The 26,507-nt window shown below is 41.0% G+C and overlaps 1 protein-coding gene across 6 annotated transcripts in view; it reads left to right on the plus strand.

Annotated features, from left to right (window-relative positions):
* The window catches only part of Galk2 (galactokinase 2), a 127,866-nt gene that overhangs the window by 82,946 nt on the left and 18,413 nt on the right, over positions 1-26,507 (plus strand). For 5 of the 6 annotated variants that reach the window (XM_052183486.1, XM_052183490.1, XM_052183485.1 and 2 more), the window contains one exon: positions 1,697-1,907. In XM_052183486.1, the coding sequence (XP_052039446.1) occupies positions 1,697-1,907 (211 nt within the window). Of the gene's footprint in view, positions 1-1,696; positions 1,908-11,024; positions 12,043-26,507 lie in introns of those variants that run through there. The other variant, XM_052183487.1, reaches the window with a different exon arrangement.

The following is a 26,507-nucleotide window of genomic DNA, read 5'->3' on the forward strand; positions in this document are numbered from 1 at the left end:
TTTTCCTGTAATTCTTTAAGGGATTTTTGTGTTTCTTCTTTAAGGGCTTCTGTCTGTTGACCCATGATCTCCTGTATTTCTTTAAGGGAGTTTTGTGTTTCCTCTTTAAGGGCTGTTACCTGTTGACTGATGTTCTCCTGTACTTCTTTAAGGAAGTTATTTAAGTCTTTCTTGAAGCCCTCTATCAGCATCATGAGATACGATTTTAAATCCAACTCTTGCTTTTCATGTATGTTGGGGTATCCAGGACTTGCTGTGTTGGGAGAACTGGGTTCTGATGTTGCCATGTGGCCTTGGTTTCTGTTGGTAGGGTTCTTGTGCTTGCCTTTCACCATTTGGTTATCTCTGGTGCTAGTTGGTATTGTTGTCTCTGGCTGAAGTTTGTTCCTCCTATGGGCCTATAAGCCTGTGTCCTTAGTCCTCTGAGCACAGAAGTGAAAGCACTGATGGGAGATCTCTCTCTCCTGGTGGTCTGTGCACAGAAGGCTGTGAAGTTTCCTGTCTCCCTGATGCAAATGACAGTGGGAAGACTTCTGTCCCAGCTGCTCCACTGATCTTATGCCCTGTGTAATCCTAGCTGGTTCCTTCTAGAGAGAAGGTGGAGATCTCACCTCTGTGCTCAGAAGTGCCTCTGTGCTCAGAAGTGAAAGCTCTGCTGGGAGATCACTCTCTCCTGGAGGGTTGTGTACAGAAGGCTATGGAGTCTTCTGCTCCCTGGTTCCAATGGCGGCAGGAAGCACTTTCATTATTTCTAAGTGTCAGTGGCTTAGGGATAATGAAAGAAATGTATTCTGTGTTAGGATTCCTATGACTGCACCTGGTTAGGAAAATTTGCTTTATTCCAGGCCTTCCATCAGATTGTGGGACTACCTTGGGATATAACTGGAAGGCAAGCTTTTCCTGGAGGGCAAAGTAACATAGAGATGTACTACTACCAGGGATCTAATGAAGGGACTTTTCATAGGATCACCAATGAAGTTTTTATTTAAAAGGTGACACAACTTTAAATACTCAGATACTTAAATTAATTAGCCATTTTCAAGATACCCATGATAAACAGGTAGTATTTGATAGAGTCAGTGCTGCAGAATACATCTCGGGACTAAGGTCAAATGAAGTTTGAATAGTTTTCTCCAGACTTTATGCAGAAGGATGGAGTATAGATAGTCTGAATAGAGATAAAAGAGTAAAACTATTCAAGAATAGCCCATGAGCTAAGCCTCCCTCGTGCTCTGACCTTTTAATATAGTTCCTCAAGTTGTGATGCCGTCCCCAGGCAGACAATTATTTTTGTTGCTACTTCATAACTGTAAGTTTTACACTGTTATGAATAGCAATGTGTATGTTTTCTGATGGTCTTAGGCAGCCACTGTGAAAGATTCCCTCAACCTCCAAAGGGGTTGTGACTCACGGATTGGTGACCTCTACCCAAGGGATACAGGGGACAAACAGAAACAAGAATGAAGAATTGTGTGCCCACCCACATGCTCCAGCATGCCTTTGCAATGCATGAGTTTTAGGTGACTGACATACAAGCATATTTAATTCAGACATCTGAGGCCACAATGCATTTCTTAGCAATAGTGGGAAGACTGTATAGTTTGAATGGAAAAAAAAAAAGAGTTCAAGTTGAATGTAAAACAGAACATTGAAATCTGAAGTAAAGCTTAACCTCGAGCTTGGCGTGAACTTGCAGGTCCTTGCTAAACACAAAGGCTTGCAGTGGGATACTGTCCTGCGGCTGGAGGAAGTGCACAGCAAACTAGGGATTAGCCTGGAAGAGATGCTGTTGGTCACCGAGGACGCCCTTCATGCTGAGCCCTACAGCCGGGAGGAGGTCTGCAAGTGCCTGGGAATCAGCCTGGAAGAACTGCGTACTCAAATCCTGACTCCAAATACTCAAGATGGTAAGTCTACTGGACAAAGCATTGTATGGCCCGTTTGTCACACACAGATGAAAGTTTCCAAACGTCCCCATGGACACTACTGATTTAAAACCATGCTTTAAGGAATTTGGAGGATGTTTGTACACTTTAGCTATCTGGATTATCTAGGTTCCCACCTATTCATTTATCAACAAACATTTCTTGTGTATAGCAGGCACTCTGTGTCCATACAGGTAAACAATTGCTGCCCTCTGTAATTCATTCTTTTGTGTTTATTTTTTCCTATTTACTTTTCAGTCATATCATTGATATGGATAATGTAGGTTAGAGCATTTGCTCATAACTGCTCTAATGTTACTCTGGTTCACCAGAAGGTCCTTACTGCCTCTGTTGAAGTTTTTAGCCTGCTGAATGCAAAAATGGCAGGTTATTATTATTCTTTTGCTGGTTGCCTTTGAACAATGATGTTTTTATCCAATGGTATCAGGAACAGATAGGATGGGTTATAGTTGGAGAGCCTGTCATGAAGTCTTGTTGTGACCATTCTTAGAAGGAAATGTTTTCTATTAGTGGCAAGCTGAGGACCTGGACATCTAATTGAGATTTGATTTTGCATGAGAGGAAACTAGGGAGGAAGTTTGATGCAGAGTTCAACCTCAGAGCCCCGTTCCACTGTGCCATTCTGTTCAACTATACAACTGCTTACTGATCATTTGCTATGGAATTCTGATTTTATATATTATCTGTCTGTCTTTCTGTCTCTCTGTCTGTCTGACTGACTGTCTGTCTATTATCTATGTATCATCTGTCTATCATCTGTCTGTCTGTCTGACTGACTGTCTGACTGACTGTCTATTATCTATGTATCATCTGTCTGTCTATCTGTCTGTCTGTCTATCTATCTATCTCTCATCTATCTATTTTTGTGGTACTAGGGGTTGAAACCAGGCCTTCATGTATGCTAAGCAAATGCTGTATCACTGACCAATAACTTCAGGGCTTAGTGCTAGAGAAATAAGTGTGGTCATAGATGTCTACTTGAGAGAATAGAAAAGTCTTGCTGGCTTTGCTAAGGATGTAGCAGCTGCCAAGAGTTAAAGCACAGATAAATCTGATTTTCAGATTTTTGAGACAGGATATCACTAAGTTGCCCAGAGAGGCCCTGAACTCACCATGTAATCCAGGCTAGCCAGTATAGAGTTTGGGATTCTCTAGCCACAGTCTCCAGACCTCAGATTACAGGCCCGTGCCATAAGAATTGGCACCAAAGTAACGTCTTACAGCCGCAACCTACGACAACTTAGTAACAAGATAAGGGGATGCTTTGAGAGTAAGGGCTGAGTTTTGGTTTCTAACATTATTTTGTCTATTTTAGTCCATATTCAGACTCAGTCTCTAGGAGTGGGTGAGCACACTTGACTGCTGGCCAAAGCAAGCCTACCACCTGTTTTTGTAAGAAGTTTTTGCTAGACCACAGTGATGTATTTGCTTTGGTTCTTTGGTTTTACAAGAGCTGAGTATGACAGAGACTGAGTAACCACAAAACCCGAGATATTTCCTATTTGGCCCTTTGTAGGAAAAGCTTGCTGATTCTTACTCCAGAAAAGCAGTTGGCTCAAGTTTTCCCCATTTGCCATGAAAAGGGGCATAATGGAGTTTCCCCCCAGGAGCAACTGTGCTATGTGCATGAGCGGGGCTTAGTGCTGGAGAGATAAGATGGCCATGGAGGTCCACATCAGCGATCAGAAAAGAGAAGTCTCGATGGCTTTACTAAGGATGTAGCAGCTACCAAGAGAACAACAGATAAATCTCAGGCAGAGGCATGAAGAGGGCCATGCCAGAGAAGTAAGTGCTTGGAACCAATGCCTGCTGTGGAGAGCGGTGTGCTGGGAGGCAGAGCCCGACAGACCCGCCTCACCAAAGCCTTCAGAATCACTCCATGTGTATGTGTGCTTACTGTGTGCATTTCCCCTCATATATGGGATCTAGATTTAACAAATATATGTGACACTGAAACTGAAGGGGAGGAGAGGGACCAGCAGGATGATAGGCGAGGGTAGTGGGGAGCTGGTATGAAGCAAGCACAGTGACAAGCATTTAGGGCAATCTCATAATCCCTTATTATGCTCATTAACATTCTAAAGTTTATTAAATGAAGATGTTGAGTAGAGCATTGGAAGGGAGGGAGGGTATCCAGTGGCTGATAGGCTGGGGCAAGTAGGACACAGTCTCTACCTTCCTGTAACTTGGTGTCTTACAGGGTAACTGCCATACAACGAGTCTGCCAAGGACTTGCTAGAATCAGGACGTTTATCAGGAGCCCTGGGAGCCTGGAGGAGATGGAAGGAGATGTGTGCTTTAGTTCAAAAGGAGACTTGGATTTGGACTGGCTTCTACAGAAAAGCTGTGGACTCCCCAGCCTGAGAGAGTGCTAGGCAGCTGTAGACAGGGCAGAGGCTGAATGGAGACCAAGTGTGTGCCAGGAGGCAGTGTGCAGCGAAAGGTAGCAGGCCTGTGGGCGTGGACTGGCATGAATCCCATTCATAAACTAGGGCACTAGTCTACATTGATTAGATGAAGAAGCATCAGCGAGGGCTAGCCTCTCAGGACAGCAGAGGAGAAGTCAGTTGGAGATGTTGGAGGAGGGATGAAGGGAGAGAATGGGAGAGAAAGGGGGGGAAGGGAGGGAGAGAGAGGGAGGGAGGAAGGGAGAGAGAGAGAGAGAGAACGGGAAGGGAAGGGAAGGGAAAAAGGAAGGGAAGGGAAGAGAAGGGAGGGGAAGGGAGGAGAGGGGAAGGGAGGGGAAGGGAGGGGAAAGAAGGGAAGGGAAGGGAAGAAGGAAAGGGAGGGAAGGGAGGGAAGGGAGGGGAGGGGAGAGGAATGGAGGGGAGGGGAGGGGAGAGGAAGGGAGGGGAGGGGAGGGGAGGGAAGGGAAGGGAAGGAAAGGAATCTATGGCATGGACAGCCTGGGAGCCTGGGATGTTAAAGATGTCATATGAGAAGTAATTAGGGGAGACAAGGTGACGAATTCATTTCTTTCTGTCACCTTTTTCCTCTAGAGCAGAACAGAGATGCAGAGCAGGTGTATATCGAAATGAGATGGTACAGTGGTGTAAAAGTGAGGGAGTCAGAGGCTCGATGATGCTCTTGTCTTGGTCTTTCCATGGTGAGCTTCTCTAAAGCCTCAGAGTCCTGGGGCGGGGGGAGCTCCCCACTCTCCAACTGCTTCAAAATGCTTCATCTCAGGGCAGCCCTTGTCTCTTTTGTCCAATCCACCTCTTGAGCCTGAACAGAGCATGAAGACAGTGTTGCCTGGGCTAGCCCATGCCCTTACTGCTCAGAAGACTTGCCTCAGGATGGTAGTTGTAAATAACACTGTTTTTCTAATGGGTGTTACTCTTTTTCTGGAAAAAAAAAATAACCTTTATGGAAAGCTCAATAAAATCCAGGCTTTCCCCTGGGACTCTCTGTCACCCAAATTGTTTTTCTGTGTTTGTTTTCTCTTTCTGTATTTCTCTGTTGTTTCTCCTTCTACTATTGTTTAAAATAAGATGATTTCCAAAACTCCCTGGAAAATACAAAATGAAAAATTGACGATTAATATTATTTAAATATTTAAGGTATTTCCCTTAAAGAAAAACATTTTATAAAAAATGATGACTGGGGTTTGAACCTGTGCCCTGAGTACCTTGAGTGCTGGTTTTGCACCCAGTTCCATAACACCCAAGGGATCCTGACTCCCAGGTTCTCTAACATGCTCAGGATCACAGGTAAGGAGGCCACACCATCTGCCCCAATATCCGAAGTAAGTGGGGACCCCCCCTGGGATCCAGGGACACAGGACCCCCTGCCAGCCCAGTGGCATGGGTTCCTTCCAGTTTGAACCTGCACCCAGAGCAGACTTGGGATGCTGGCTCTGCACCCAATCTTACAATACCCAGAGGGAACCTGACTCCCAGGTGCTCTGAAACACTCAGGGTCAGAGGATCACAGAGGAAGCTCAACTCACAGGCGATTGGACACACCCAGGAGCACTGGAGCTCTGACACACTCAAGATCACAGTTGAGCCCCCAACATCTTTCCCAATACTTAGTGTAACTGGGACCACCACAGGAACTAGGGAAACACAAACCCCACCAGTCTGAGGCCTGGGTTCCTTCCAGGTTGCACCTGTGTCCAGAGCAAACTCAGGGCTCTGGCTCCACACCCATTCCCACAACACCCAGAGAAAGCTTGACTCCCAGGAGCTCTGACACAACAGGATCTCGGGAGCTTGGTCACACCAAGATTTCAGGATCCCAGAGACAGCTTGACTTCCAGGAGCTCTATTACCCAGGATCTAGGATCACAGGATCACAGAGACAGCTGTACTCTGAGGAGTTCTGACACAACCAGGATCACAGGGGGGACAGTCAGAGACAGCAAAGGTAGGTAGCACTATAGATAACTAGAAGGAGAGAAGCAAGCGCAAGAACATAAGCAACAGAAACCAAGGCTACTTGGCATCATCAGAACCCAGTTCTCCCACTACAGCAAGTCCTGGACACCCCAACACACCAGAAAAGCAAGACTCTGATTTAAAATCATATCTCATAATGATGATAGAGGACTTTAAGAAGGATATAAATAACTCCCTTAAAGAAATATAGGAGAACACAGGTAAACAGACTCCCTTAAAGAGGAAACACAAAAATCCTTTAAAGAATTACAGGAAAACACAACAAAACAGGTAACATAATTGAACAAAACCATCCAGGATCTAAAAATGGAAATAGAAACAATGAAAAAATCATAAAAGGAGATAACTCTGGAGATAGAGAACCTAGGAAAGAGATCAGGTGTCATAGATGCAAGCATCACCAACAGAATACAAGATAGAGAAGAGAGAATTTCAGTGCATAAGATACCATAGAAAACATTGACACAACAGTCAAAGAAAATGCAAAATGCAAAAAGCTCCTAACCCAAAACATACAGGAAATCCAGGACACAATGTGAAGACGAAACCTAAGAACAATATGTATACAAGAGAGTGAAGATTCCCAAATTTAAGGGACAGTAAATGCCTTCAACACAATTATAGAAGAGAACTTCCCTAACTTAAAGAAAGAAATGCCCATAAACATACAAGAAGCCTACAGAATTCCAAATAGACTGGATCAGAAAAGAAACTCCTCCCATCACATAATAATCAAAACACCAAATGCACAAAACAAAGAAAAGCAGTAAGGGAAAAGGTCAAGTAACATATGAAGGCAGACCTATCAGAATTACACCAGACTTCTCACCAGAAACTATAAAAGCAAGAAGGTCCTGAGCAAATGTCATGCAGACCCTAAGAGAACACAGATGCCAGCCCACACAACTATACCTACCAAACTCTCAATTGCATAGATGGAGAAGCCAAGATATTCCATGACAAAACAAAATTTACACAATATCTTTCCATAAATCCAGCCCCACAAAGGATAATAGATGGGAAACTCCAACATAAGGAGGGAAACAGCATAGAAAAAAAGCAAGAAAATAATCTTCTTTCAACAAATCTAAAAGCAGATAGTCAAACAAACATAATTGCACCTCTAACAACAAAAATAGCAGGAAGCAACACTCACTTTTCCTTAATCTCTCTTAATATCAATGGACTCAATTCCCTAGTAAAAAGACATAGAATAACACACTGGATATGTAAACAGGACCCAGCATTTTGCTGCATACAAGAAACACACCTCAGTGACAAAGACAAACACTAACTACCTCAGAGCAAAAGGCTGAAAAACAATTTTCCAAGCAAATGGTCCCAAGAAACAAGCAGGAATAGCCATTCTAATATTGAGTAAAATCGACTTTCAACCTAAAGTTATCAAAAAAGATAGTTTATACTCAACAAAGGAAAAATCTACAAGAAGAACTCTCAATTATGTATATCTATTCCCAAATGCAAGGGCACTCACATTCATGAAAGAAAGTTTACTAAAGCTCAAAGCACACATTGTATCTCACACAATAATAGTGGGAGACTTTAACACTCCACTCTTATCATTGGACAGATCATGGAAACAGAAACTAAAGAGACACAGTGAAACTAACAGAAGTTATTGACCAAATGGATTTAACAGTTATTTCTAGAATATTTTATCCTAAAGCAAAAGAACATACCTTCTTCTCAGCACCTTATGGCACCTTCTCCAACATTGATCCTGTAATTTGTTACAAAACAAGCCTCAACAAATACAAGAAGATTGAAATAATCCAATGTTTCCTATCAGATCACTATGGACTAAGGCTGGTCTTCAATAACAACAGAAACAAAAGAAAGCCCACATACACATGGAAACTGAATAATGCCTTACTCAATGATAACTTGGTCAAGGAAGAAATAAAGAGATTAAATACTTTTTAGAACTTAATGGAAATGAAGGCATGACATACCCAAACTTATGGAATACAATGAAAGCAGTGCTAAAGGAAAACTCATAGCTCTGAGGGCCTCCAAAAAGAAACTGGAGAGAGCATACACTAGTAGCTTAACAGCATAATTGAAAGCTCTAGAACAAAAAAGAAGCAAATACACAAGAGGAGTAGACAGCAGGAAATAATCAAACTCAGGGCTGAAATCCTGCAAGTAGAAACCAAAAGAACTACATGAAGAATCAACAAAACCAGGAGCTGGTTCTTTGAGAAAATCAACAAGATAAATAAACCCTTAACCAGAGGGCATAGAGACAAATTAATAAAATCAGAAATGAAGAAGGAAACATAACAACAGAAATCAAGGAAATTTAAAAAATCATCAAATCCTACTACAAAAGCCTATACTCAACAAAAACTGGAAAATCTGGATGAAATGGGCAATTTTCTAGACAGACACTAGGTACCAAAGTTAAATCAGGATCTGATAAATGATCTAAACAGTCCCATAGTCCCTAAAGAAATAGAAATAGTCATTAAAAGTCTCCTTACTAAAAACATCCCATGACCAGATGGGTTTAATGCAGAATTCTATCAGACCTATCACAAAAGACCTAATATCAATACTCTTCAAACTATTCTACAAAATAGAAACAGGAGAAAAATATAAACTCTACCCAATTCGTTCTATGAAGCCATAATTCCGCTTATACCTAAACCACACAAAGACCAAATAAAGAAGGAGAACTTCAGACCAATTTGCCTTATGAACATTGATGCAAAAATACTCAATAAAATTTTTGCAAACCAAATCCAAGAACATATCAAAACAATGCAGGGATGGTGCAATATATACAAATTCATCAAGGTAATCCACTACATACACAAACTCAAAGGAAAAAAAACACATAATCATCTCATTAGATGCTGTGAAAGCATTTGACAAAATTTAACACCACTTCATGGTAAAAGTATTAGAAAGATCAGGAATTCAAGGCCCATACCTAACTGTAGTAAAAGCAATATACAGCAAACCAGTATCCAACATCAAACTAAATGGAGAGAAACTTGAAGCAGTCCCATAAAATCAAGGACTAGACAAGGCTGCCCTCTCTCTCCCTATCTATTCAATATAGTACTTGAAGTTCTAGCTAGAGTAATTAGACAACAAAAGGCAGTCAAAGGGATACAAGTTGCAAAGGAAGAAGTCAAAATATCACTATTTGCAGATGATGTAATAGTGTATTTAAGTGACCCCAAAAATTCCACCAGAGAACTCCTAAACCTGATAAACAACTTCAGCAAAGTGGCTAGATATAAAATTAAACAAATTACTAGCCTTCCTATACTCAAAGGATAAATGGTCTGAGAAAGAAATTAATGATACCCTTCACAGTAGTCACAGACAGTATAAAATATCTTCTTGTGACTCTACCAAACAAGTGAAAGATCTCTGTGACAAGAACTTCAATTCTCTGAAGAAAGAAATTGAAGAAGACCTCAGAAGATGGAAATATCTCCCATGCTCGTGGATTGGCAGGATTAATATAGTAAAATGGCCATCTCACCAAAAGCAATCTACAGATTCAATGCAATCTCCATCAAAATTCTAACTCAATTCTTCATAGATTTAGAAAGTGAAATTCTCGAGATTTCACCTCACACCAGTCAGAATGGCTAAGGTTAAAAACTCAGGAGACAGCAGGTGTTTGCGAGGATGTGGAGAAAGAGGAACATTTCTCCACTGCTGGTGGGATTGCAAGATGGTACAACCACTATGGAAATCAGTCTGGCGGTTCCTCAGAAAACTGGACGTGACACTTCTGGAGGACCCTGCTATACCTCTCCTGGGCATATACCCAGAGGATTCCCCAGCATGCAATAAGGACATATGCTCCACTATGTTCTTAGCAGCCCTATTTGTATTAGCCAGAAGCTGGAAAGAACCCAGATGTCCCTCAATGTAGGAATGGATACAGAAAATGTGGTATATTTATACAATGGAATACTACTCAGCAATTAAAAACAATGAATTCATGAAATTTATGGGGAAATGGTTGGAACTGGAAAATATCATCCTAAGTGAGGTGGCCCAATCACAAAAGAATACACATGGAATGCAATCACTGATAAGTGGATATTAATTAGTCCAGAAGCTCTGAATACTCAAGACACAATTAGCATATCAAATGACTCTCATGAAGAAGTAAGGAGAGGGCGCTGGTTCTAAAAAGAGTTGATCCAGCATTGTAGGGGAGTACCAGGACAGAGAAAAAGGAGGGAGGTGATTAGAGAATGGGTGGAGAGAAGAAGGTTTATGGGACATATGGGGAAGGGGGAACCAGGAAAGGCGAAATCATTTGGAATGTAAACAAAGAAAATAGAAAATTTTAAAAAGGAAAAGAAAAAAAAAAGAAAACAGAAAAAAAAAAAAACCCAGGATAGCTAAAACCATTCTCAACAATAAAAGAACTGGGGGAATCACCATCCCTGACCTCAAGGTGTACTACAGAGCAATAGTGATAAAAACTGCATGGTATTCATACAGAGACAGTCAGGTTGATCAATGGAATAGAATTGAACCCACACACCTATGGTTACTTGACCTTTGACAATAAGCTAAAACCATCCATTGGAAAAAAGCATTTTCAACAAATGGTATTGGGTCAACTGGTGGTCAGCTTGTAGACAAACGCAAATTGATACAATTTTATCTCCCTGTACAGAACTCAAGTCCAAGTGGATCAAGGATCTCCACATACAACCAGATACACTGAATCTAATGGAAGAGCACATGGGGGAAAGCATCAAACACATGGGCATAGGGGAAAACTTCCTGAACAGAACACAAGTGGCTTGTGCTCTAATATCAAGAACTGACAAATGTGACCTCATAAAATTACAATGTTTCTGTAAGGCAAAGGACACTATCAATATTACAAAATGGCAACCAACAGTTTGGGAAAAGATCTGTACCAACCCTATATCTGAAAGAGGGCTAATATCCAATATATATAAAAAACTCAAGAAGTTAGACTCCAGAGAACCAAATATCCCTGTTAAAAATGTGAAACAGGGTTAAACAGAGAATTCTCTACTGAGGAAACTCAAATGGCTGAGAAGCACCTAATGAAATGTTCAACATTATTAGTCAGAAGTCAAAATGCCCATGAGATTCCATCTTATACCAGTCAGAATGACTAAGATCAAAAACTTGGGTGACAGCAGGTGCTGTTGAGGATGTGGAGAAAGAAGAACAATCCTCCATTGCTAGTGGGATTGCAAGCTGGTACAACCACTCTGGAAATCAGTCTGAAGGTTCTTCAGAAAATTGGACATAGTACTACCGGAAGAGCCAGCTATACTACTCTTGAACATATACCCAGAAAATGTTCCAACATGTAATAAGGACCCATACTCTACTATGTTCATACCAGCCTTATTTATAATAGCCAGAAGCTAGAAACAACCCAGATGTCCCTCAACAGAGGAATGGATACAGAAAACGTGGTACATTTACACAATGGAGTACAACTCAGCTATTCAAAACAATGACTTCATGAAATTCCTAGGCAAATGGAACTAGAAAATATCATCCTAAATGAGGTAACCCAGTCACAGAAAAATACATGCAGTATACACTCACTGATAGGTGGATATTAGCCCAAAAGCTCAGAATACCCAAGATAAAATTCATAGATCATATGAAGCTCACGAAGAAGGAAGGCCAAAGTGTGGATGCTTCAGTGCTTTTTAGATGGGGGTGGGGTAGGGGGTAGAGGGAACAAAATACTCACAGAAGGAAATATGGAGACAAAGGCCATTCGAGATGGTCCTACCTAGGGATCCATTCCATATACAGTCGCCAGTCCGGGAAGCTATTGCAGATGCCAAGAAGTGCTTGCTGACAGAAGCCTGATATCGCTGTCTCCTAAGAGGCTCTGCCAGAGCCTGACAAATACAGAGGCAAATGCTTGCATCTAACCATTGCACTAAGCATAGGGTCCCCAATGGAGGAGTTACAGAAAGGACTGAAGGAGTTGAAGGGGTTTGCAACTCCATAGGAAGAACAACAATATCAACCAACCAGACCCCCCAGATCTCCCAGGGACTAAACCACCAACCAAAGAGTATACATGGAGGGACCCATGGCTCCAGCAGAGGAAGGTCTTGTTGGTTATCAGTGGGAGGAGAGGCCCTTGGTCCTATGAAGGCTCAATGTCCCAGTGTAGGGGAATGCCAGGGTGGGGAGGCAGGAGTGGCTGGGTGGGTTGGGCAGTACTCTCATAGAAGCAGGGAGAGGGGGATGGGATGGGGGATTTCCAGAGGGGAAAATGGGAAAGGGAATGCCATTTGAAATGTAAATAAAGAAAATATCCAATAAAAGAAAAGAAAAAAAATTGAGTGCTTCATTTTACCTCCATCCAATCTAAGGGTTCTACTTCCTCTATGTATCCCTTCCTAAAAATGTTGTACTTAGGATTGACTAATGCCCATTGACTCTCTGTTGAATGAATTTATTTTTTACTTATATTATCCTCAAGAGATTTCCCATTTATTTACTGAATTACATTTTAAAAATTAGGAACACAACTTATCACATTGATCTTGGATTCATCTAGATTATTCTTTTTTGTTTGTTTTTGTTTTTTAATTTTTTAATTTTTTTAAATTTTCTATATTCTTTGTTTACATTCTGAATGCTTTCCCCTTTCCTGGTTCCTCCTCCCCATCGGTCTCATAAGCCCTCTTCCCTCCTCCCATTTCCAATCAGCCCCCTCCCATTTCCCTGTCCTGGTACTCCCCTACAATGCTGGATCAACTCTTTTCAGAACCAAGGCCTTCTCTTTCCCTCTTCTTGGGTATCATTTGATATGCTAATTGTGTCTTCAGAACTCAGAGCTTCTGGACTCATTAATATCCACTTATCAGTGATTGCATTCCATGTGCATTCTTTTGTGATTGGGTTACCTCACTTAGGATGATATTTTCCAGTTCCAACCATTTGCCTAAAAATTTCATGAATTCATTGTTTTTAATTGCTGAGTAGTATTCCATTGTATAAATATACCACATTTTCTGTATCCATTCCTCCATTGAGGGACATCTGGGTTCTTTCCAGCTTCTGGCTAATACAAATAGGGTTGCTAAGAACATAGTGGAGCATGTGTCCTTATTGCATGCTGGGGAATCCTCTGGGTATATGCCCAGGAGAGGTATAGCAGGGTCCTCCAGAAGTGTCATGTCCAGTTTTCTAAGGACCAGCCAGATTGATTTCCATAGTGGTTGTACCATTTTGCAATCCTACCAGCAGTGGAGGAGTGTTCCTCTTTCTCCACATCCTCGCAAACACCTGCTGTCTCCTGAGTTTTTAACCTTAGCCATTCTGCCTGGTTTGAGGTGAAATCTCAGGATTGTTTTGATTTGCATTTCCCTAATGATTAATGATATTGAACATTTCTTAAAGTGTTTCTCAGTCATTCGAAGTTCTTCAGGTGAAAATTCTTTGTTTAGCTCTGTACCCCAATTTTTAATAGGGTTATGTCTTAGGGTTTCTGTTCCTGCACAAACATCATGACCAAGAAGCAAGTTGGGGAAGAAAGGGTTTATTGAGCTTAAACTTCCACACTGCGGTTCATCACTAAAGGAAGTCAGGACTGGAATTCAAGCAGGTCAGGAAGCAGGAGCTGATGCAGAGGCCATGGAGAGATGTTTCTTACTGGCTTGCTTCCCCTGGCTTGCTCAGTCTGCTTGCTCTCTTATAGAATCCAAGAGCACCAGCCCAAAGGTGGAACCACCCACAAGGGGCCCTCACCACTTGATCACTAATTGAGAAAATGCCCCACAGCTGGATCGCATGGAGGCACTTCCCAAACTGAAACTCCTTTCTCTGTGATAACTCCAGCCTGTGTCAAATTGACACACAAAACTAGGCAGTACAGGTTATTTGGTTCTCTGGGGTCTAACTTCTTGAGTTCTTTATATATTTTGGATATTAGCCCTCTGTCAGATTTAGGGTTGGTGAAGATCCTTTCCCAATCTGTTAGTTGCCGTTTTGTCCTTTTGACAGTGTCCTTTGCCTTACAGAAACTTTGTAATTTTATGAGGTCCCATTTATCAATTCTTGATCTTAGAGCGTAAGCTATTGGTGTTCTGTTCAGGAACTTTTCCCCTGTGCCCATGTCCTCAAGGGTCTTCCCTAGTTTCTTTTCTATTACTTTCAGTGTGTCAGGTTTTATGTGGAGGTCCTTGATCCACTTGGAGTTGAGCTTAATACAAGGAGATAAGAATGGATCAATTCGCATTCTTCTGCATGCTGACCTCCAGTTGAACCAGCACCATTTGTTGAAAAGGCTACCTTTTTTCCCTGGATGTTTTCAGCTCCTTTGTCGAAGATCAAGTGACCATAGGTGTGTGGGTTCATTTCTTTGTCTTCAGTCCTACTCCATTGATCCACTTGCCTTGTCATTGTACCAATACCATGCAGTTTTTTATCACTATTGCTTTGTAGTAATGTTTGAGGTCGGTGATGCTGATTCCCCCAGATGTTCTTTTACTTTTGAGAATAGTTTTAGCTATCCTGGGTTTTTTGTTATTCCAGATGAATTTGAGAATTGCTCTTTCTAACTCTGAAGAACTGAGTTGGAATTTTGATGGGGATTGCGTTGCATCTGTAGATTGCTTTTGGCAAGATGGCCATTTTAACTATATTAATCCTGCCAATCCATGAGCATGGAAGATTTTTCCATTTTCTGAGGCCTTCTTTGATTTCCTTCTTCAGAGACCTGAAGTTCTTGTCATATAGATCTTTCACTTGTTTGGTTAGAGTCACACCAAGATACTTTATGTTGTTTGTGACTATTGTGAAGAGTGTCATTTCCCTAATTTCTTTCTCAGTCTGCTTATCCTTTGAGTATAGGAAGACTACTGATTTGCTTGAATTGGTTTTGTAACCAGCCACTTTGCTGAAGTTGTTTATAAGCTGTAGGAGTTCTGTGGTAGAGTTTTTTGGGTCACTTAAGTATACTATCATATCATCTGCAAATAGTGATAGTTTGACTTCTTCCTTTCCAATTTGTATCCCTTTGACCTCCTTATGTTGTCTAATTGTTCTAGCTAGGACTTCAAGTACTATATTGAAAAGATATGGAGAGAGGGGGCAGCCTTGTCTAGTCCCTGATTTTAGTGGGATTGCTTCAAGTTTCTCTCCATTTAGTTTGATGTTGGCTACCGGTTTGCTGTATATTTCTTTTACTATGTTTAGGTATGGGCCTTGAATTCCTGTTCTTTCCAAGACTTTTAGCATGAAAGGATGCTGAATTTTGTCAAATGCTTTTTCAGCATCCTATGAAATGACCATGTGGTTTTTTTCTTTTGAGTTTGTTTATGTAGTGGATTGCATTGATGGATTTCCGTATATTGAACCAACCCTGCATCCCTGGGGTGAAGCCTACTTGATCATGGTGGATGATTGTTTTGATGTGTTCTTGGATTCGGTGGGCAAGAATTTTATTGAGTATTTTTGCATCGATATTCATAAGGGAAACTGGCCTGAAGTTCTCTTTCTTTGTTGGATTTGTCTTTGTGGTTTTGGTGTCAGCATAATTGTGACTTCATAGAACAAGTTGGGTAGTGTTCCTTCTGTTTCTACTTTGTGGAATAGTTTGAAGAGTATTGGTGTAAAGTCTTCTTTGGAGGTCTGATAGAATTCTGCACTAAAACCATCTTATCCTGTGCTTTTTTTGGTTGGAAGGCTTTCTATGAGCCCTTCTATTTCTTTAGGGGTTATGGGACTGTTTAAATGATCTATTTGATCCTGATTTAATTTTGGTATTTGGTATCTGTCTAAGAAATTGTCCATTTCCTCCAGCTTCTCCAGTTGTGTTGAGTACAGGCTTTTGTAGTAGGATCTGATAATTTTTTGAATTTCCTCCGTTTCTGTTGTTATATCTCCCTTTTCATTTCTAAGTTTGTTAATTTGGATACTGTCTCTGTGCCCTTTGGTTAGTCTGGCTAAGGCTTTATCTATCTTGTTGATTTTTTTCAAAGAACCAGCTCCTGGTTTTGTTGATTCTTTGTATGTTTCTCTTAGTTTCTACTTGATTGATTTCAGCCCTGAGTTTGATGATTTACTGTCTTCTTCTCCTCCTGGGTGAATTAGCTTCTTTTTGTTCCAGGGCTTTCAGCTGTGCTGTTAAGCTTCTAGTGTATGCTCTCTCCAGGGCAATGTGTTTTCCTCTTAGCACTGCTTTCATTGTGTCCCATAGATTTGGGTATGTTGTGCCTTCATTTTTGTTAAATTCTAAAAAGTCTTTGATTTCTTTCTTTATTTCTTCCTTGACCAAGGTATCACTGAGTAGACTATTGTTCAGTTTCCATGTGTATGTGGGCTTTCTGCTGTTTTTGTTGCTATTGAAGACCACTTTTACTCCATAGTGATCTGATAGGAGGCATGGGATTAGTTCGATCTTCTTATATTTGTTGAGGACTGTCTTGTGACCAATTATATGATCGATTTTGGAGAAGGTACCATGAGGTGCTGAGAAAAAGATATATTCTTTTGCTTTAGGATGAAATGTTCTATAAATATCTGTTAAATCCAATTGGTCCAAAGCTTCAATTAGTTTTACTGTGTCCCTGTTTAGTTTCTGTTTTCCTGATCCGGTCCATTGAGGAGAGTGGGGTGTTGAAGTCACCCACAATTATTGTGTTAGGTACAATGTGTGCTTGAGCTTTAGTAAGGTTTCTTTTATGAATGAGGGTGCCCTTGCATTTGGAGCATAGATGTTCAGAATTGAGAGTTTTTCTTGGTGGATTTTTCCTTTGACCAGCAAGAAGTGTCCTTCTGTGTCTCTGTTGATGACTTTAGGTTGAAACAATTTTATCTGATATTAGAATGACTACTCTGGCTTGTTTCCTGAGATCATTTGCTTATAGAATTGTCTTCCAGCCTTTTACTCTAAGGTAGTTTTTGTCTTTGACACTGAGGTGTGTTTCCTGTATACAGCAAAATGTAGGGTCCTGTTTACATATCCAGTCTGTTATTCTATGTCTTTTTATTGGGGAATTGAGTCCATTGATGTTAAGAGATATTAAGGTATAGTGATTATTGCTTCCTGTCATTTTTGATGTTAATTTTATATTTGATTGGTTATCTTCTTTTGGGTTTGATGAAAGAAGGTTAGTATCTTGCTTTTTCCAGGGTGTAGTTTCCCTCCTTGTATTGGTGTTTTCCCCCTATTATCCTTTGTAGGGCTGGGTTTGTGGAAAGATATTGTGTAAATTTGGTTTTGTCATGGGATATCTTGGTTTCTCCATCTGTAGTGATTGAGAGTTTTGCTGGTTATAGTAGTCTTGGCTGGCATTTGTGTTCTCTTAGTCTCCATGAGATCTTCCCAGGATCTTCTAGCTTTCATGGTCTCTGGTGAGAAGTCTGTTGGTATTCTGATAGGTCTTCCTTTATATGTTATCTGGCCTTTTTCTCTTACTGCTTTTAATATTCTTTCTTTGTTTAGTACATTTGGGGTTTTGATTATTATGTGACAGGAGATATTACTGTTCTGGTCCAGTCTTTTTGGAGTTCTGTAGGCTTCTTGTATATTCATGGGCATCTCTCTCTTTAGGGAAGTTTTCTTCCATAATTTTATTGAAGATATTTGCTGGCCCTTTAAGTTGTAAATCTTCACTCTCATCTATGCCTATGATCCTTAGGTTTGGCTTTCTCATTGTGTCCTGGATTTCCTGGATGTTTTGGGTTACAAGCTTTTTGCATTTTGAATTTTCTTTGACTGTTGAGTCCATGGTTTCTATGGTATCTTCGGCATCTGAGATTCTTTCTTCTATCTCTTGTATTCTGTTGTTGATATTTGTATCTATGGCCCCTGATTTCTTCCTAAGGTTTTCTATCTCCAAAGTTGTCTCTCTTTGAGATTTCTTCGTTGTTTCTACTTCTGTTTTTAGATCCTGGATGGTTTTGCTTAGCTCCTTCACTTGCTTATTTGTGTTTTTGTGTAATTCTTTAAGAGATTTTTGTGTTTCCTCTTTCATGACTTCTGCCTGTTGACCAAAGTTCTCATGCATTTCTTTAAGTGATTTTTGCAGTTCCTCCTTATTGGCTTCTATCTTTTGACCCATATTCTCCTGAATTTCTTTAAATGATTTTTGTGTTTCCCTTGTAAGGGCTTCTAACTTTTGATCCATTTTTCTCCTAAAAATCTCCTAAATTTCTTTAAGAGATTCATTTATGTCCTTCATGTGTTCCTATAACAGCATCATAACCAGTGATTATAAATCCAAATATTGTTTTTCTGATGTGTTGGGGTATCCAGGCCTTGCTGTTGTTGGAGAATTGGGTTCAGATGCGTCCATATTTCCTTGATTTCTGTTAGTAACATTCCTATGTTTTCCTTTTGCCATCTAGTTCTCACTGGTGTTCGTTGATCTTGTTGTCACTGGCTGGTGCTTCAACCTCCTGGGAGCCTTTAAGGCTATTTCTGCAACACTGGATGACTGGTTTTCCCCTGGCACAGATTGCTGATGTGCTGCCCTCCTCTTGTGTGCCGTTGGAGCCCTGCTGTTTCTTGCCCCAAGCAATATTATACTTGGGTTGTCTCAGTGAACCTATTGCTCCCTGTCTGCTCTGCCATGGAGCGAAGATGGGGGTGGGGAGCCATTCCAAAAGCTAATCACCACGCAGGGCACAGGCCCCACGACAAGCTTGGCACACAGACGAACCGCCGATCTGCCTAGGTCCTGGGCACAGGCTGACCCCTGGCAGTTTGAGCCCCCCAGAGATCTTAAACTCGGGATATCTCAGAACCTGGTGTTGCCTTTCTGCTCCATGAGGCTGTGAAGATGGCAGTGGAGAGTCACTCCCTGTGCTGTTTCCCCTAGATTACTCTTATTTGATTGAATTTCTAAATTTAGTCATCTGCCTCCAGCTATTTTTCCAGGTATTTTGAGGACCTGAATCTTTCATATCTATTTGGTGTGTCCTGAGTTGCTGCTTTGTTTGGTCTCTGACCTTAAGCAAGGCTTTTCCTAACCACTGGGAAGATGGGACTCTTGTTGAAGCTGCTGTACTCAGTTTTATTACTGGAGGCAAGAGTGACAGCTGCTCCTAGCAGAGGCCTCTTGGGGTGCCACTGCCCTTTCCCAGAGGTGCCTTCACTCTGACATGCCTAGTTTTCATTTGAACTAATTTTCCCAGCAAACTGGCTTGGAGCTTCTGCTAACCCAGCCAGAACCCCAAAGGCATATGCACAAATGTCGTTTTCTTTTTCCAGATTCCTAGTAATTAGGTTTAGAAATGTGCAGAGGCCATTAAAATTCAACACACACTCTGAAGGAAAATCCTGAAATCCTTTAAGTGTTTGAAATGGCTGCAGACTAACTAAGACTAAGACTAGCTAAGTATTTGCTAGGCATTAAATACACTAGTGATTATCTAGCTGTGTGTGCTTTCCTGGTCTGGGGTCCTGGAAGCCCAGAGGTCACACTTAGTTCAGTGGGCTGTTTTGCAAGGCATGATGAAAGAGAAAGATGCAAGAAGCTGGGAGAAATGTGTATAACACTAAGCACAAGACAGTGGCAAATAACACACATCAGGAGGCAGAGATCTGTGGAGAAGGTGGGCCCTGAGGTAGGAATGGCTGGTTAGCTGGGGTTCAGTTTTCAAGGAAGAATTAACTGGGAGCATTTGTTTGGGGAGTGCCCCAACACTCTGGATTGGGACATGCTGGCTGAGTGGCTGCACTATGGTGAGCCAGACACCCGTTTCATTGCTTGCACAACCAGCTTTGCCTGTGATCACACACTTGCAAAGTACTGACCAATTGCTGTCTTGTTTGGATTTTGGTCCAAGGCAATAATCATGACTTTTCATCATGCCCATGGCCTGGCACCAGGATCTTTATCAGGAAAGCTAGTGCTAATGGCCAGCAACAGCATCTGGCCACTCAGACACAAGACAGCTGGGTCCTTACTTTATGGTTCATATTCTCACACATACCATCTTCTGTGATTCTCACCTTGAAGCAAATGAGAATCCTCATGTTGCAGATGAGGAAACTGGGTATGGGTGTAGCTTGTTGCAAGAAGATTGGTCAAATGAGCCCAGCCTTAATCTCTGACTTCATTCCATACTCCTTCAGTATGGGACTCTGCTGTTTGGAAGTGACCCTGGGATGTGGTCTTTGCTTTTTATCAAGCACAGTTCTCTGCATTTGACTTTTTGAAAGGCTTTTTAGTCCTGGCAGCTTGTTACCTGCTCCTAATCTTGGGGTCATCTTTTCATCAGTCTATCATTCTAGTAGTCTGGGTGTAATCCAGGAAAACATCTTTGAGCCTAGATATTCTCTTCCTATGGCTTATTCTATTTTTCAAAGTGCTTAGCTTCAGCCTACAAAAATTTCCCAGTGAAACCTCTTAATTAGCAACTGAGCACAATTTCTCAGCACCATGCTGTTTGCATCCATCTGAGAACTCTCAATGGATCTGGTGACAGTAAGGAGGTTCCTCCTAAATGTCAACAATAAAACAACCACCGTGTCTGTATGGACACTGGCAGTTTTAACCAAATATAGATTTAGGCCATTGCTCCACAGTCAGAGCAGAAGTTTATATAGTTTTTAAAGAAATGCCTTTAAGGACATTTGTTATTGTTATCATCTTCAATAGATTAAAGCAGGAGACAGCAAAAGTGTTCATCTTTATTCTGTCAATCACCAGTCTTGGGACAAACAAAAAAGACCAGAGACTACTTACATAAGAAATCAGTGTAGCCTCCCGGTCTGAGCTGGTTTACCTTGGGAGCAAACTCCCCAGCTAGTCCAGCAACTCCAGAGGAACCTCCACTCCCAGATGCTCTAACATGCCCAGGATCATAGGAGCAGAGGTGAGGAGGATTTAGCATCTGTTCCAGCAACACTGGGAGTAACTGGAACCAACAGGACCCAGGGACAAAGGAACCCCATCTGACCAGTGACTTGGGTTCCTTATAGCCTGGGCTGGTTTACCTTGGGTGTGAACTCCCCAGCTAGCCCCTCAACACTCAGAGGAACCTCCACTCCCTGGCACTCTAACACACCCAGGATCACAGGATCACAGGATCACCAGGAGCTTGGTCACACCAAGATCCTGGGGTACCAGAGCCAGCTTGACTCCTAGGAGCTCTGACACAGCCAGGATCCTAGGATGACAGGATCCTGGAATCACAGGACTATAGAGACAGCTGTACGCTGAAGAGTTCTGACCCAACCAGGATCACAGGAAGGACAGACTACTGTCACATATTTAGAGGGCAAGTAGCATTAGAGATAATCAGATGGCAAAAGGCAAATGTAAGAACATAAGCAATAGAAACTAAGGTAACATGGCATCATCAGAACCCAACTCTCCCACCATAGTGAGTCCTGGATACACCATCACACTGGAAAAGAAAGTTTCAGATCTAATATCACTTCTTATGATGATTATTGAGGACTGTAAGAAGGACATACATAGCTCCTTTAAAGGAATACAGGAAAACACAGGTAAACAGGTAGAAGCTCTTTAAGAGAAAACATAGAAATCCCTTAAAGAATTACAGGAAAACACAATCAAACAGGCAAAGGAAATGAACAAAACCAACCAAAATTTAAAAATGGGAATAGAAACAATAAAGAAGTCATAAGGGAGATAACTCTGGAGATAGAAAACCTAGGAAAGAGATCAGGAGTCATAGATGCAAGCATCACCAACAGAATACAAGAGATAGAGGAGAGAATCTCAGGTACAGAAGATACTATAGAAAACATTGACACAAAAGTCAAAGAAGATGCAAAATGCAAAAAGCTCCTAACCCAAAACATACAGGAAATCCAGGACACCATGAGAAGACCTAAGGATAATAGGTATAGATGAGAATGAAGATTCTCAGCTTAAAGGGCCAGTAAATATCTTCCACAAAATTATAGAAGAAAAAAACCCCTAACCTAAGGAAAGAGATGCCCATGAACATATAAGAAGCCTATAGAACTCCAAATAGATTGGACCAGAACAGAAATTCCTCCCATCACATAATAGTCAAATACCAAATACACTAAAAAAAGAAAGAATATGAAAAGCAGTAAGGGAAAAACATTGAGTAACATATAAAGGCAGATCTATCAGAATTACACCAAACTTCTCACCAAAAACTCTGAAAGCTAGAAAATCCTGGGCAGATGTCATACAGACCCTAAGAGAACATAAATGCCAGCCCAGGCAACTATACCCAGCAAAACTCTCAATTACCATAAACCATAGAGAAAATAAGATATTCCATGACAAAACCAAATTTACACAATATCTTTCTACAAACCCAGCTTTACAAAGGATAATAGATGGTAAATACCAACACAAGGAGGATAACTATACCCTAGATAAAGCAAGAAGGTAATCTTTCAACATGGACGATGAATAATGCTCTACTCAATGATAGCTTGGTCAAGGAAGAAATAAATGAAAGTCTTTTTAGAATTTAATGAAAATGAAGACACATCATACCAAAACTTATGGGACACAATAAAAGCAGTGCTACGAGGAAAACTCATAGCTCTAAGTGTCTCTAAAAAGAAGCTGGAGAGAGAGCATACACTAGCAGCTTGACAGCACACCTGAAAGATCTAGAACCAAAAGAAGCAAATACATCCGAGAGGAGTAGATGGCAGGAAATAATAAAACTCAGGCCTGAAATCAACCAAATAGAAAGAAAAAGAACTATACAAAGAATAAACAAAAACAGGAGCTGGTTCTTTGAGAAAATCAACAAGATAGATAAACCCTTAGCCAGACTAACCAGAGGACACAGAGGCAGTAGCTAAATTAATAAAATTTAACAAAATTGGAAAATCTAGATGAAATGAATAATTTTCTAGACACATACCAGGTACCAAAGTTAAAACAGGATCAGATAAACCATCTAAACAGTCCCATAATCCCTGAAGAAATAGAAGCAGTCACTAATAGTTTCCCAGTCAAAAAGTCCAGTACCAGATGGGTTTAGTGCAGAATTCTATCAGACCTTCAAAGAAGACCTAATACCAGTACTCTTCAAGATTTTCTACAACATAGAAACAGAAGGAACACTACCCAATTGGTTCTATGAAGCCACAAGTACTCTGATACCTAAACTAAACAAAGACCCTACAAAGAAGGAAAACTTCAGACCAATTTGCCTTATGAACATTTATGCAAAAATACTCAATAAAATTCTTGCCAACTGAATCCAAGAACACATCAAAATGATCATTCACCACGATCAAGTAGGCTACTCCCAGGGATGCGGGGATGGTTTAATATATGGACATTCAAGGTAATCCACTACATAAACAAACTCAAAGGAAAACAAAAACACATGATCATCTCATTAGATGCTGAAAAAGCATTTGACAATATTCAGCATCCCTTCATGTTAAAAGTCTTGGAAAGATCAGGAATTTAAGGCCCATACCTAAACATAGTAAAAGCAATATACAGCAAACCAGTTGCCAACATCAAACTAAATGGAAAGAAACTTGAAGCAATCCCTCTAAAATCAGGGACTAGACAAGACTGCCCACTCTCTCCCTATCTACTCAATATAGTACTTGAAGTTCTAGCTAGAGCAATTAGACAGCAAAAGGAGGTCAAAGGGATACAAATTGGAAATGAAGAAGTCAAAATATCACTATTTGCAGATGATATGATTATATACTTAAGTGACCCCAAGAATTCCACCAAAGAACTTTTAAAGCTGATAAACAACTTCAGCAAAGTGACGATATAAAATTAACTCAAACAAATTAGTAGCCTTCTTCTACTCAAAGCATAAACAGGCTGAGAAAGAAATTATGGAAACAACACCCTTCATAATAGTCACAAATAATATTACATACTTTGGTGTGACTCTAACCAAACAAATGAAAGATCTCTATGACAAGAACTTCAAGTCTCTGAAGAAAGAAATCAAAGAGGACCTCAGAAGATGGAAAGATCTCCCTTGCTCCTGGATTGGCAGGATTAATATAGTAATGGCCAACTTGCTAAAAGCGATCTATGGATTCAATGCAATCTCTATCAAAATTCCAACTCAATTCTTCACAGAGTTAGAAAGAGCAATTTGAAGATTCATTTGGAATAACAAAAAATGCAGGATAGCAAAAAATATTCTCAACAGTAAAAGAACTTCAGGGGGAATCACCATCCCTGACCTCAAGCTCTACTACAGAGCAATAGTGAGAAAAACTGTATGGTATTGTTACAGGGAGAGGCAGGAAAATCAATGGAATAGAATTAAAGACCCAGAAATGAACCCACACACCTATAGTCACTTGATATTTGACAAAGGAGCCAAAAATCATCCAGTGGAAAAAATACAGTATTTTTAACAAATGGTGCTGGTTCAACTGGAGGTCAGCATTTTGAAAAATGCAAATCAACCCTTTCTCATCTTCTTGTACAAAGCTCAAGTCCAAGTGGATCAAGGACCTCCACATAAAACCAGATACACTGAAACTTACTGAGGAGAAAGTGGAGACGAGCCTTAAACACATGGGCACAGGGCTGAACAGAACACCAATGGCTTATACTCTCAGATCAAGAATTGACAAATGGCACCTCATAAAATTGCAAAGCTTCTGGAAGGCAAATGACACTGTCAATAGGACAAAATAGCAGCCATCAGGTTGGGGAAAGATCTTTATCAATCCTACATTCGATAGAGGGCTAATATCCAATGTTTACAAAGAACTCAAAAAGTTGGACTCCAGAGAATCAAATGACCCTATTAAAAGATGGGGTACAGAGCAAAACAAAGAATTTTCAATTGAATTGTTGAATGACCATGAAGCACCTAAAGAAATGATCAGCATCCTTAGTTTTTAGGGAAATGCGAATCAAAACAACCCTGAGATTCTACCTCACACCAGTCAGAATGGCTTAAATCAAAAACCCAGGTGACAGCAGATGTTGGCGAGGATGTGGACAAAGAGAAACTCTCCTCCTGGTGGGATTGCAAGTTGGTACAACCACTCTGGAAATCAGTTTGGCAGCTCCTCAGAAAATTAGACATAGTACTACCTGAGGACCTAGCCATACCACTCCTGGGCATATAACCTGAAGATGTTCCAACATGTAATAAGGACACATGCTCCACTATGTTCATAGAAGACTTATTTATAATAGCCAGAAGCTGGAAACAACCCAGATATCCTTAGAGGAATGGATATAGAAAATGTGGTACATTTACACAATGGAGTATACCTATTCAGCAATGAATTCATGAAATTAGGCAAATGGATAGAACTAGAGAGTCTTCCTGAGTGAGGTAACCTAGTCCAAAGGAACACACACAGTATGCACTCACTGGTAAGTGGATATTAGCCCAAAAGTTCTGAATACCCAAGACACAACTCACAGATCACATGAAGCTCAAGAAGGAAGATCAATGTGTGGGTGATTTGATTCTTCTGAGAAAGGGAACAAAATACTCGCAGGAGCAAACATGTAGATAAAGTGTAGAGCAGCTACTGAAGGAAAGGCCATGCAGAGACTGTCCCACCTGGGGATTCATCCTATATATGGTCCAAACCCCAACACTATTGTGGATGCCAAGAAATGCTTGCTGACAGGAGCCTGATATGCCTTTCTCCTGAGAGGCCCTGCCAGAGCACAGAGGTGGATGCTCTCAGCCAACCATTAGACTAAGCCCGGGGTCCCCAATGGAGGAGTTAGAGAAAGGACTATAGGAGATGATGGGGTTTGCAACCACATAGGAAGAACAGTATCAACCAACCAGACTCCCCAGAGCTCTCAGGGACTAAGCCATCAAACAAAGAGTATACATGGCTCTAGCTGCATATGTAGCAGAGGACTGCCTTGTCAGGCAGGCATCAAGTGGAGGAGAGGTCCTTGGTCATATGAAAGCTGGATAGATGCGGCAGTGTAGGGGCACCAAGGGAGGGAGGTGGGAGGGAGGTTGGTGCAGGAACAGCCTCAGCCTACCTACTTCATAGAAGTAGGGGGAGGGAGGGTGGGATTGGGGCTATTTGGGAGGGGGATAACATTTAAAATGTAAATGAAGAATATATCCAATAAAAAATTAAAATAAATAAGTATATATGGCATAGAAACTGTATGTCAGGAAGGAGTACAGAATTCTACATAAGGGAACGGAGAGGAAGGAGGAAGATGAAGAGGCACACAGGAAA

Source organism: Apodemus sylvaticus, chromosome 5 (genome assembly GCF_947179515.1).
Source record: "Apodemus sylvaticus chromosome 5, mApoSyl1.1, whole genome shotgun sequence".
Lineage (NCBI taxonomy): Eukaryota > Metazoa > Chordata > Mammalia > Rodentia > Muridae > Apodemus > Apodemus sylvaticus.